This window comes from Symphodus melops (assembly GCF_947650265.1).
Source record: "Symphodus melops genome assembly, chromosome: 15".
Taxonomy (NCBI): Eukaryota; Metazoa; Chordata; class Actinopteri; order Labriformes; family Labridae; genus Symphodus; species Symphodus melops.
In genome coordinates, this window is record NC_136705.1 from 17,827,639 (window position 1) to 17,840,421 (window position 12,783).

The 12,783-nt window shown below is 37.4% G+C and overlaps 1 protein-coding gene across 2 annotated transcripts in view; it reads left to right on the top strand.

Annotated features, from left to right (window-relative positions):
* Positions 1 to 12,783, top strand: part of LOC306835472 (VPS10 domain-containing receptor SorCS1-like) — a 55,472-nt gene that overhangs the window by 9,709 nt on the left and 32,980 nt on the right. For both annotated transcript variants that reach the window (XM_079362026.1, XM_079362025.1), the window contains exon 2: positions 11,553 to 11,620. In XM_079362026.1, coding sequence (XP_079218152.1) covers positions 11,553 to 11,620 — 68 coding nt within the window. The remainder of the gene's footprint in view (positions 1 to 11,552; positions 11,621 to 12,783) is intronic.

Sequence of the window (12,783 nt, forward strand, 5' to 3'; positions counted from 1 at the left end):
GTAATATTTAAGTCACTTGAAATACTACAGGGAAAAAAAGTATACATCCAGCATACTATATAATTCAAGGGATATTGTTGGTAATATAAAATTTACGAGACAATTATGCTCAACTAATTGTTCAAAAACATTTTAAAATTGACACACTATATTTTTCTTCTTTGGTACGAATGATAAAGATTCCTTCAGTGTTGAAGAGTGTTTGTTCTTAAAAAAAGTCAGCTATTGATGTCTACATTTCTCTGGCCTTGAGCTTTAGCTTGTTCTGCAGTATTGAGGATATTTAGACTGAATGAGCTTTTCTTTACAGTTTTCTTTTTTTTTTTTTTTTTTACAAAGAGGGCTCTATAGCAAAGCTTAATGGCCAGCTCCCTGGATAATCCAAACTTTGCAAATTCCAGGGCAAATGTTGAGTGTCTTTACCTTTGGCAAAGACCTGCAACAGCAATGTATAAACAACTCTTCCTTCTTACTGTCTATGAGAGCCTATGTTCACACCAAGGGTAACATGTCTCTTTATGTTTTTTGCAGCAGTTTTTAGTAAAGAATCAGAATCAGAAAAGGCAGCTTACTCTACCCAGGGCTTAACCCATAGTCAGTATCTTATCCCAATGTATTTTAATGAGACTTCTGTTACTCTTTTCCACTGCCTATGCAAGTTGCAGTGAGGCTAAGAATGCAGTTTTATCCTCTGAATGCTATGACTCACTGGCTGAACCTTTGGTAAAATGCTTGTATTTGTTGGCATTGTCATGTCCTATTTTAGGCTTTTTACCAAGTTCTTTGAAAAAAAACCCAAAATGTTTGAGATTCGGTGGAGTGCCACTTCTTCAAACATCTTTGTTGTTTTTTGTAAGCATTTAAAACATTCTTGAAAACTTTGGTGGCATTATACTCACAATGTGGCAACGGTGGCCTTCTAAGATAGTAACCCTACAATATAAACTGTATAAAAGAAGTGGATGTGATGTCATGCATTAGTTCATCCTGGTTGTTCAAAACCAAAATTAACAATGATGTGCAGCAAAGGGCTGAGGTCGGATTCGAACTGAAGTTTTCTGGAACAAGAGTTGTATTGTTTTTAGATGGGGCTCTTTGTTTTGAATTAAAAGTCTATATCTGTATCTCTCATCTCGGCGTACAAATGCCAACAAAGAGTTTAACGATGATCACTTGGCCATTCAAAGCATAAAGGAGACATTTATTGACCATACTTGAGAAAAAGTACATGTAAGATATTAGATGTTGCTACTTAGACAAATGTCACAATCTTATTGCTGAAATTAATCCTGACAAAATACAAGTTGTAAGTGCTAAAAATTCTCTCAGGCAAACAGCAGTAAATATTATCCAACAGAGCAAAGGTTGATTCCATTATGAAGGGAAAATATGATTCAAGCTCATTAGAAGATGTGACTTCCAAGAAATTACCTTGACTCTGTCAGTAGTGTTGAAAAAAACCCATTAAAAGGATAAATGAAATGACTATTCAGTATTATTCTGTCAAAGAACATCATGGCTTATTGGCAGAAATTCCAGGCAACACCACCATAGAGCAGATACCAGTTTAGATTTACAACTTTTGCTACTTTGAGTTAAATTCAAAAACCTTTTTCAACATTGATGTCTCATGTTTAATATGTAAAGTGTTGGCCTTGAAGAAATGTATGGACATACAATCCCACAATTTAAACGGACGGTAATTTTCGAAAACTACATTGATTTTGAAAGTCGCTTTCCCTCCGTGCTCCGTCTACACCTGCTCCCTCCCCTTTGTGCTCCTTCAAAAGCCACGCCCCTCACTTACATGTGCTAGTGCCATTGGCCCAGAAGCAGACATCAGCTCATGCTTTGATTGTGGGCTTGTGCATACATGAGGTAGAGAACATGGAGGGAGACAGGGAAGCATAATTGGTTCATAATACTCATACCGAGGGCAGACATTGGTCAACGTTTTTACAACTGCTACAGATGACAGATTTTTCTATTTCATTTTTTAAAACACTTGGATGATTATTTTCTGTAAGGACCTAAAGACAATTTCAACCGAAATCTTAAACAGTGTATCTGAAAAAAAAAAACAACCCTGCCTTTGATTATGCTTTAAAATTCACAGCAAAATAAATGTATTTTCATGAAATGAAGAACTTGGAAGTTACGTCTTCTTGTTTTGTGAGCTGCTGGCTCTTGTTTTTTCCGCCTGTAGAACCAAAAGTTCTGGAGTTTCAATGAGAATAGTTACCCTGTTGGTCCTGTATGTTCAACAGATGTTTGGAAATGAGATTTGATTTTTGAGAATGAATTCGGTCTTACAAAAAAAAGTATGAAAGCACAAAATTCCCTTTGTGTTATATTTGAATATCAAATCTAAATACTGTATATGTTTGCAAGGGAAAAACTACAATAGATTGTAAAAAGTATATAAAGGCATTTTCAGACTTGTTTAAATGTGGAAAACAAACTTAGAAATATCAAACTTGTTTCTTCCATTCCTGTGAAAAAAAAAAGTTAAAAGTCTTTTGTCACGTTGTCGTTACTGTGGCAGAATGAACATATGTCTCATAATTCATGACAGGTTCAGAAGTGTGAGACGTTTTGTGAAAGTAAAAAAAAAAATTGAGAAAAAGCTGTCATCTCATAAAAGCACATCTCTCTTGAAAACCTCAAAATTAAATTTTGAAAAGACCTTCATAAAAAAGTAATTCGTTTTTTGATCAGTATCTCTTTAGTTTCTCTTTGAGCCTGTTATAACAGGTAGAAATCATGTTTGCTAAAATAACACTCCCATTTGTCAAAAAATCCTTTTGCAGGGTAAAATCATTGAAGTGATGCATATTTCAAGGTTGAATGTAGGAAATAGTTTAATAAATATAATCTTTTTCAGAGCATTTTTGAAGTCAGTTTCTGGATGTACATTCCCTAGTACAAAGAGACACATTTCTCAGAAATAGAAATTATTCTGTCTGCATGGACACTACGTCAGTTCCATCAATAATCATGCTTGTTCAATCCTGGCTTTCCTTGTTGCACCTTCGGGCGAGCTACAAGACACTTCTCATAATCATTAAATTTAATTTTGTTTTAACACCCCTATGCAATTTATTTCCCTCCCTCCATCACCTTGATTCTGCCTGCTCAGCACATCATCACACATTATATTCTGGACATGGTGATACATGCAGTATGTGTTAAGACCTCGTGTGTCCGAAGTTGTCAGTTTGTACCTCGAGCGGCTCCCCTCTCTCCTAGTTGTGTGGAGCTATGACAGACAGCCTGTTTTGTTTCAGGGAGTGAACGTCACACATCCTGCTAAAGAAACATAAATAAATTCATGAAATACATAATAAGAATTGTAACATCACAAATCAATGTATAAGCCTGCCAAAGGCAAAAAAATGGATTGTTGCTGACAGGATTTGGGATGTGGCATTGCTTTCATTGCATGGATAAACAGAGGGGCCGGCATTTAAGGCTCAGCACTGCGTACAAGCTACTGGCAGGCTGAGCTCTGCTCTGCCAAGCCACGGAGCCTTCCTGTGGTGAGGCTCTCTCATGCCTTGAAATCCTGCAGTGTGGGTTTTTTTTTTCTAGACAAGCTGTACTCCCATCCTGCGTTAGCTTTCTTGTTCACTGAGCGCTGTCTAATAGAGTACAAATTCCATAAAAATCATCCAAAGATTTCATACAGGAACTGGATTTGGCTCAAAAAGTGCATTATAGATATTCTTCTTTCCTTGTTTTTTGGGTGGGGACTGTTTGTTTGCTCAACCAAAATATATGTTGTAGAGTCTGTCTGATATGGGATCTTTGGGATCAGTGCAGATACTGGCTCTAAAGAGGGGAAATGTTGGTGCACAGTAGGTGACGTTGCAGCAGATGTTCTGCACTGATTTCTCACCTTGATAATTGTGTAAGGGTTATTATTATACTGTGACAACAAATGTCAAGTTGTCGTGGTGAAACACTGCTTTTGTGCAGAGAGTCTGACGATGTAGCCTCTGCATGCAACATGCTTTTTGTGGGTTCTCTGTGTAGCCCTGTGGTTTGCAATAAAGGACTTTCCGTGCGATGCCATCGTTTACTGTCAGTCTGCCATCTTGTGAAGCAAGGGGGGATTTGATAGATGACATCTCACAGGGGATTATTAGCTGCACTTGCATGCAGGGGTCTGTTTATAGGCATAAGATAGAGCTAAATCATCATAAGATGACTGCCAATGAGTTCTGGAATAGCATCATAGCAGATTGCTTTCCACCCCTTTTGCTCTAGACACAAATTGTTTTCCTGCAAAAAGCCAATGCCCACTAAAACACCACTCAATGCTACTCAGACGACAAATTGAACAATTAAAATACCAAAATCCAGACCCAAGCCGACAGGTTCTCTATTTTTATGCATAATCTCATGAAGATTAAAAGTATTATAGATGTGGTTGTAGGATCTGCTGATAGAGTGACAAGGTTAACACATTTCTAAACCACACTGAGAATGATTGTCTCATGACGATTTAAAGTACAGTCCTTGCTGATTGGTTCCTGGATGACATTACGGCTCCTGTGTTCAGCGCCTGTTGCTTTTCACAGGGACGGTTTTCCTGCAACATGTACAATACCAACAATCTGGTCCAATGCCAATCAATGTCTCCAAAAAAAGAGGTTAAAAGTAATCTAAACTATAGAGCTCAGCAAGACCAACAAGGCTTCTAAACCACTCCAGGCAATGATTTGTGAATAATACAGAATGGTAAAGGTTTTTAATCTTTGTATAGGAAAATGTTATTGCAGATCTGACACATCTTTGATAAGGCCATATCTGATAATGTCGGTCAACGCATACATCCTTCAGACTCTGATGGCTTTTGAGAGGCAATTCTGTTTCCAATGTTTGTTGTCACTGTTTGAGATTTTCTTTTCGAGAAACGATGTCTTGCCAACTAAAAGTAACATTTCAATGGTGTGTTAATAATGTAACTCAGCTGAAACCGTTCAGTCCGTGCCTCAGCGCTCGGTCTATGAATCAAAACCCCCCATCACTTTCAGTTGTCAATATTCCTCTTTTGGCCTTTATCCAGCTGCCACCTCATTTTGTGCTTCAGAATATTTTCATTTTACAGTGACCACCTACATTATATGCTTATTCCGTCTAAGTTACAAGACCTGGCTGCTCTAAGAAACCAATCACATTCAAAACCATAACTCTGATTCACTCACGGAAATTTCCTTTTTGAATTTATAGTGATGCATTGCATCAATCAGCAGTTTTCAAACAATGTTGTAGAGCCTAAAAAGACATGGCATGCACAAAACCTTTCCCAGCATATTTATCTAAATGTACGAGTCGGGGAGCTTTTAGTTTGTAAAAATTCAACTATCATTAACTATCCCACTCAACACTTCTACATTTCAGACAGTGTCTCTCAGTTAAGAGCAGTTTTGATAAAACCTCCCTGCACAGTGGTCATGTTTTTTCTTGTGTTAAAAGCCAACCCACTCGCTGTCTTATCTCGCCTGTATTGATCAGACCCCCTCCTCATGCATGCTGAAGCTTCCAAGCCCAGCAGGCTGCCGTAGCTAAATTAGCCCTGCTTTTCATACATGGTGAAGAAGCAAACAATGTGAGAGTAAAAGTTTAAAGAAAAGGGAAGAAGCTTCAGATGGCTCATCAACCAAGGCTTCATGTTCTAGACGGAGACGTCTCGATTCGAGGAGTCTGTTAAAGTCAAAGACTTTATTGTTCTCCTCCAAAGTATTTGCTTGCTGTCCATCACAAATGCTGGTTATTTGATGTTCACAGATCCTTGGTATTACTGACTGAAGCAGTTATACAATGTTGCCTTCGGTCACACTGTAGCTAAACTTTATTATAGCAAGAATAACAGTGTTTCGAAACACTCTTCTATAAATAACCCACAAGTGCTTAAGGCAATGAATGAAGTTGTTCAATTCATATTCCTCAGAACATTCCACTGCTCTTTTTGTCTCAGTATCTGGTTGTATCAGGATACCACCGGTTTATTTTCTGGAAAGGAACAGTGTGAGTTTACTCAAGTAGCCTACCTAATAATGTTAAGAGTAAATACAGGCAGGAAAATCATGAAGTACCGTAATCATGTTTAACTGTTGAAAAGAAATTATGGAGAAAGCAGTAATAAATGAATAGTAATTATTGATTTAGAGTTAATCAGAAGTGAAAGATGAATTCTCCTTTCGGGAAAATGTAGTGCATCTTATATTATTAAATTGTATTGTACCATTATTAAAAAGAAAAATCAATAGATTTGCTTAATTATGGCAAAAATCTTGATCATTACAGCCAAGTTGGAATTTTGGCTCAATTATTTTGTTTTCTTGAATGTGGGAGGCCCAAATTGAAATTAGATACATTTCACAGTTTTACCATACTATATACTATATGGACTACAGCCTATATAGAACTTAAATTAGACATTCCTCATTCATCAGGATATTGTTCCATGTTCAGTAACTACTACCACTGTTGCCGAGAAAAGTTTTGCTGCTGTTTGATAACTAATGATTGCATTGACCTGCTATGCATGGCAGAGCCCACAGAGCTGACTTCAAACAGCCCCGCTTCAGCACAACATCTGGTCCATGAGGAAATGTTGCCTTTGTTAATGAAGTGATATTAATTGATGTGGCAGACAAAAGCCTCTGTACACTATGTGACTCACTCAGGTGGCATTGAACTCATGTATAAGGGGATGTGCTTTCCTGCAGTGTTTTGTAGCTGCAGAGAGCCACTGGTCCATAAACAAAGGACTAGAAAAAGTCGTTTTTTTTCTTCTTTATAAAAGACGTTATATGATGCTGTTTGATGTAGGGATTTTATCAATTGAAGTTTTATGATTTATATCCATGGTTGCTAAGCAGTGTTTTTATTACTTGAAAGGCTTCCACTGCCACCTGGTCAACACCTCTGTGGTAATATTATCCTGCCAGCAGGTGTTCTCACCCCTCCCATTTAGTTTGTCTTAGTCATGACATTTACTGTCAACAGGGATTTCTACTTTAAATGTAATATGTCACTGCTGACTGTTAACTCTGATTAAAATCTGTGTAGATTACAGTTGCTATAATCCATGTTATTCAAATAACAATAAGCCATGACGACTTGTCCTTCAGCACTCAAGAAGATGAACTTTCCACCAGTGCTGTTGCTCCTCTCAGCTCAACTGAGAATTCTGACATCTTTTAGCTCATGTTTTAGTCATTTTATGGCTGCAACTTTAATGCTTTGATTCATCCTCACTCTCATATATTGTTTGAAGATGTAGCAATCAGCCATTTTTGTGAATAAAGTTTGAAGAACCCAGTTCACACTAAGGGTAAGTTGCACCACAAGATTGCTCTTCAGACGCTGATCCAGTGCAAATGATGGAAAAAGAAAGCGTTGAATCCACAAAGCAGGCGCAAACTGGACTGCAAATAAGCTTGTTGCAAATATCATTTTAGCCACAGAAACCAGAGATGATTGCTACTTTTGGGGCATGTTCGCGCTGCTGTTATCCCGAGAAATGCTTTCATAATTCTGGAGCAGTTAAAGGTTAGAGCTCTGTATGAATGCAATATTGTGTATGTCACTGTTGAAAGTGTACAAATATTAAATAAAAAAAAGGGTTCAAAAGAAAGAAAGAAAAAAGCTATGCTAGCACTAGTTGCAGCTTAGCTCTCTTCTGACATCTTGTGTATTCTGTTTTTTTTTTTTAAACAGAATTGAACAATTTATGCAGTTCTTTAATTGACTGGTGCACAAACCAATTCCTGACTCTGCATTTTATTTTTTGAGCATATTGATAAGAGGTAATTTATTACCAACTCAGTTACTCTGTTGACTGGAGAGTTTTAAAATGTCAGACCCTTGGTTCACCAAGGTATCAAAAAACCTCTCCTCCTGATACTGTGCTCCCATTAATCCCATTATCCACTTGACCATTAGGTTAAAATGATTGCTCTTATTTTTTTCAAACACACTAAGAAAACTCTGTGGGCCTGAGTTAAAATAAAACAGCTTTGGGCAAAATGTAGTTCTCGCCTACCTTGAGCTGCTTAATCCTAATGTACAAAGGAGCAATAAGCTATATAGCATCTCTTCTGCATTGTCATTCAGATCGTTTAATTCTTAGCAACGATGTTAAGTGTCTAGCATCATGTCAAAGCATTTTGTTTGTGTGTGAAAGAACAGATCATAACACTGTAGCCAGGACCATTTTGATCTCAGAAAAAAACTTAAGTTGACTGTTTTTTCGCCCTCTCATGACTTATGAGTCAACCTGTTTTAAGCTATAACCTACTCCATCATGCACTGGGTAAATTTCAGATACAATCTTACACATCTGACAGGTGTTGATATGTTTGTTTTTATTATTAATATTCCACTCACTAACTCCTGCAAGAATTGCTTTCGTGGAATCATCCATCTGTTTAATTGCAGTGGCTAAAAGTGATGACAGTTTTATTGATGAGGCAACTTAATGCCAGCAGCTGATAAGGCTGGATCAACGAGTCGCTGAGAGTGGGAATGAATTGTAATGTGTCGTTCTTTTCATTTGTCTCAGGTGTTCATCCTTCAATAACAGAATTCGCCTCCCACCTGCTCTTCTGCTTTTGTGATACCGCTCCTCTTCATACAACACCTTCATTTCTCAACAGTAATCTCCTCACCCTAAGCCCTTTAAGTCACCATTAAGCCTCCGTTCATTCTCACATAATGATCAAATTCATCCCAGTCCATTTACCTCCAAGGTTTAAGATTTACAGAGGATTAGAGGTTGAAAAATCAATTTGCTTGCTCTTGGATGTCAGGTAATCCAGTTTAAAGATATGTTGGTTCCACTGCGGTTTAATGGGCCGTGCGCTACATGATGACTGTCATCAAAATGTGACACCTTTGTAGAAATTTAAAAGAAGGATATGCTAATATTGTTATCAGAAATAATAGGTTTACTTATGACATTATCTGGAGTGCTTTGTGATCATAAAAAGAGGAGACTTTGTCCAGAGATTTCTATAAGCAGGTTAAAGACTGATCTGACATGCTGCACTTCAAGCACCTGCAAGACACACAGAAAAAGTACAAAGTGAATATTATATCATTGTGTTGATGTGATCTTCACCTTTTTGGGTAAAGCTTTAGAGCTTCACCTTTTAGTATTTGACTTTTCTACCCTGCAATAAGCACAAATATATTTGACTGAAATCCTGGGATCCCAAATAAATGCTTACAGTTAGTTGTTGTATTGCGAGTGCAAACAGATGTTTTTGTCCTCATTTTCAGCTGCTGTAGGTTGTTTCATTATGTATGACAGCATCCACTGGGTGAGGCTTTTCAAAGGTATAAAGGCCATTTCATCGGGATCCATAAATCTCTGCAGCACAGTCTGGACACCATAGTTTTAACGAGCTACATGGATAATCTCTGAACTAGCGCTCGTATAAAGGATTTTATACATTCAGCACAAAGTTAGAGCCGAGTTTTCTTGGTCAGCTTATTCACGAAGAGCACAAATAATTTGGCTTTCAAACAAAAGTGATAAGTACATACATTGCAGTATTAACAACAAGAGGTTCTGTAGAAAGATGAGGTTTTATATGGAACAAGATTTTATCATTTAATTTAATTCACAGTATATAAAAACATGTTCATATATATGCTGCGGGCAGAAGTGTAAAAAAAAATGACTTAAGCCTTTTTAAAGCCTTTTAAAGGACATACAGTACAGTACTACACAGTTAATACAAAAGCTTATCAATTAAATTGATGATGGAAAAAGAACAAGCAGCTGCTCTAACAGTTATAACTTCAGTCATTTATCAAGCAAAAACATAAAAGCTACTCTTTTTTTTATTCCCAATTGCTGTTTTGTCTGTGTTTTATATCACCTGATTAAAATGTCTTTTGGTTTTGGCCTTTATATGCTGAACAAAATAAAATAATTAAAGGTCACATATTAATCTTTTTTTTTTTTCTCAAGAAGTTTAAATATCTAAAGTCTCAGAGCTCCCCAAAGAATGTTTGTGAAGTTTCTTGCCACAAATCCACTCTGATACTGTATTTTACCATACCTATACCTCTTCAGCCCTGCTCAGAACAGGCTGTGTCTGCAGCTTTTATTGCATGTGAGCTATGTCTGACCATGTCCCTGAAGAAGGGCTTGGGTGGCAGCTCAAAAATGAGAGGATTTAAATGGATTTTACTGTCTTAGTTGATTCTGTTTAATCAAGCAGAAATCACCTCAATCATTCCCAATTTTGAAAAAAGGGACACTAAGTATCCTAAACTAATGATGAAGACTTGTCTTTATTATGTAGAGTTTCAGAAACCTCCGTTTACTTCAGTATGTCCTCCCACACTGATTGACTCTAAACAAAAAAACAACCTTTTGATTCTTGCATGTTTAAAATTGTTTTCACAGCTAAACGCTGGTGTCGACTATAAGTGACCTTGAAGGGCCTTGGTGTGTGCACAGCTTGTGTCTGCTGAAGTTTTTTTTTTCCAATAGCAATTACACTTAAAAGGAGTAGGGTCGCCTTTTATCCAGCTGACATGACGAAGACTCGCTTAGATTTTTCATGATAGCAATTCAGGATTTTCTATGAACTGTGGAACCAAGGTTTTTTAAAGTTCAGATTTCTTGTTTACTTGATGGAGTTTCTACTTGTTAGAGGAAATGTTTCCCCAAACACTCATAACACTTGATAATTAGAAGATAGCCGAACATGATGCCAAGAAAGGTTCCCCAAGAGAGCATTAAGATCTGTAGATTTTATGATTGCACCGCATGCAGGCATTTGGTGTAAAGGGTGAAGGACACAAATAAACAACAGTGTTTTGTGTAAAGGAAAAATAAGGTGAACAATATGGCATCTATTTAGAAAAATGCATTCATTAAGAGGACAATTTATGCTGAAAATGTTGCTATGGAGACAAGTTAAACGTATGTACACACCCATGACCACATGCATCACTAACATGCTTCACAAACATGCAGGCCCTGAGAAAAACACTTTCCCTATATATAACAATATCCACAGTGAGTCATTTATTGATATTGCCTGTAATTTACAAGACATCTTGAAATCTACTGCTTTTTTATGTGGCTTAAGTAAAGCCCTGTATATTGTAAACCACACACAACGACAGCACTTATTTACGATCCTCTTCAAAAAACGATGTCCCTGATATTTACGACGTCCGTCTCTCTGCGCCTGAAAATGATTTTAGTGTCAACTTATTTATTCATATAGTCATAGCTTACCAGTGGAAGAGTTTGCCAGTTGTCCACGTGGTGTTAAAAAGTGTTCTGGCATGCACATGTGATCAGTTTATCCTCAGAGAGTAGGTACAAGGTTTTCAGCTTTTTTTGAAATACAAACAGTTTGTTTGGTTAAAGGTGGAGCTGTCAGTGAGTTTAAAAGACGTGCATGGATGACTCGTTTTTTTTTTTGTTTGTTTGTTTGTTTCAGTATGTGACACTTTCTCAAAACTGATGATGCACTCCTTTAAGGCTGGTTATCTGTTTGATCTGTTTTTAGGTGATCCTCATGTTGACAAAATACTACGACTTCAACACCGGCAGAGTGACAGAGAGTTCTTTATGGAGGTAAGATCCTCTTTCTGTTATTGCTTTTTTGCATGTAGCAAAACAAACATGCAGTATATAGAAAGTGACATTTGTGTTGTGTTGCTTTAAAACTGCTGTGTTTAGGTTCATGATATGGAATATTTTCTTTTCTGATGTTTTCAAATGTTCCAAATGTCCACATTCTCACCTGGTTGAGCATTCATTTGACAGATTTAACCTAAAAAAAAAGATTCTGCTGAGATGATGATATCACAACTCTTTCTTTTCATTTGTTAGCACAGTAGCAAAATACGAGAATAGAAATACACCTTTGGGTAATTTATTAGATTTATTTACCAAAAGAAATTCACAGTGCCTCAACTGAGCAAATAGGATTTGGGCGGTTTTAGCGACACTCCCTCTCTTTCACTCGACGCAGCATTGACACATGGCAAAGTTGTTCGGTACCGTGCGTAGCGATTGTACCCCCTCCCTGTTCCTGCTGCTGGACTGCACTCGGGTCAGGCTCATACAACGACACATACATAGCTTTATGTAATGATGTCTTAGTTTTTCAGACAAAGAATAAAAAAAAAGAGGGGGGGGAAAAAGGGACGCACATCAGAGAACAACACAGAGAAAATGACAGCATTTACTGACTTAAGCTCTCGTTTTGAATCATTTTAGTCTAATAAAGGCTGTCAACGTCATGTGCCCGTGTGCTCATGGATGAATTGTACCATGCCAAGGCACACCTCTTCCAAGCGTGCCAGGGTGAGGGAAGTGTACCATGCTTGTGCAGGGATCGGAGCACTTTCACTAGTCAAATGAACTGGAATGTTAGGGTCAAAGCTTGTGGTGCTGATTGAGTGTGCCCTTAGTTTGCTCATGTTGTATGGCTGGATGTTTTTATTTATGTACATTTTTACTACTGACTGCAAAACAAATTGCCCCTTGTCAGGGATGATGAAGACGAGCCTTGAGAATGTAACTTCTGATCTGAATTATCCATCAATTAGAATTAGTGTGTTGGTGGTGTATCTTTTTAAAACGTGTAGAAAAGTATCCAAGTAGTAAAATCATCAAAAGACAACTGTGCTCAGCACTACCTCACTCAAACTCAAAATAGGTCTGACTTCTAACAGTAGGATGAACCTCTGTTATTTGTTACAAACTTTGGTAACATAAAAACTGCGGGAACG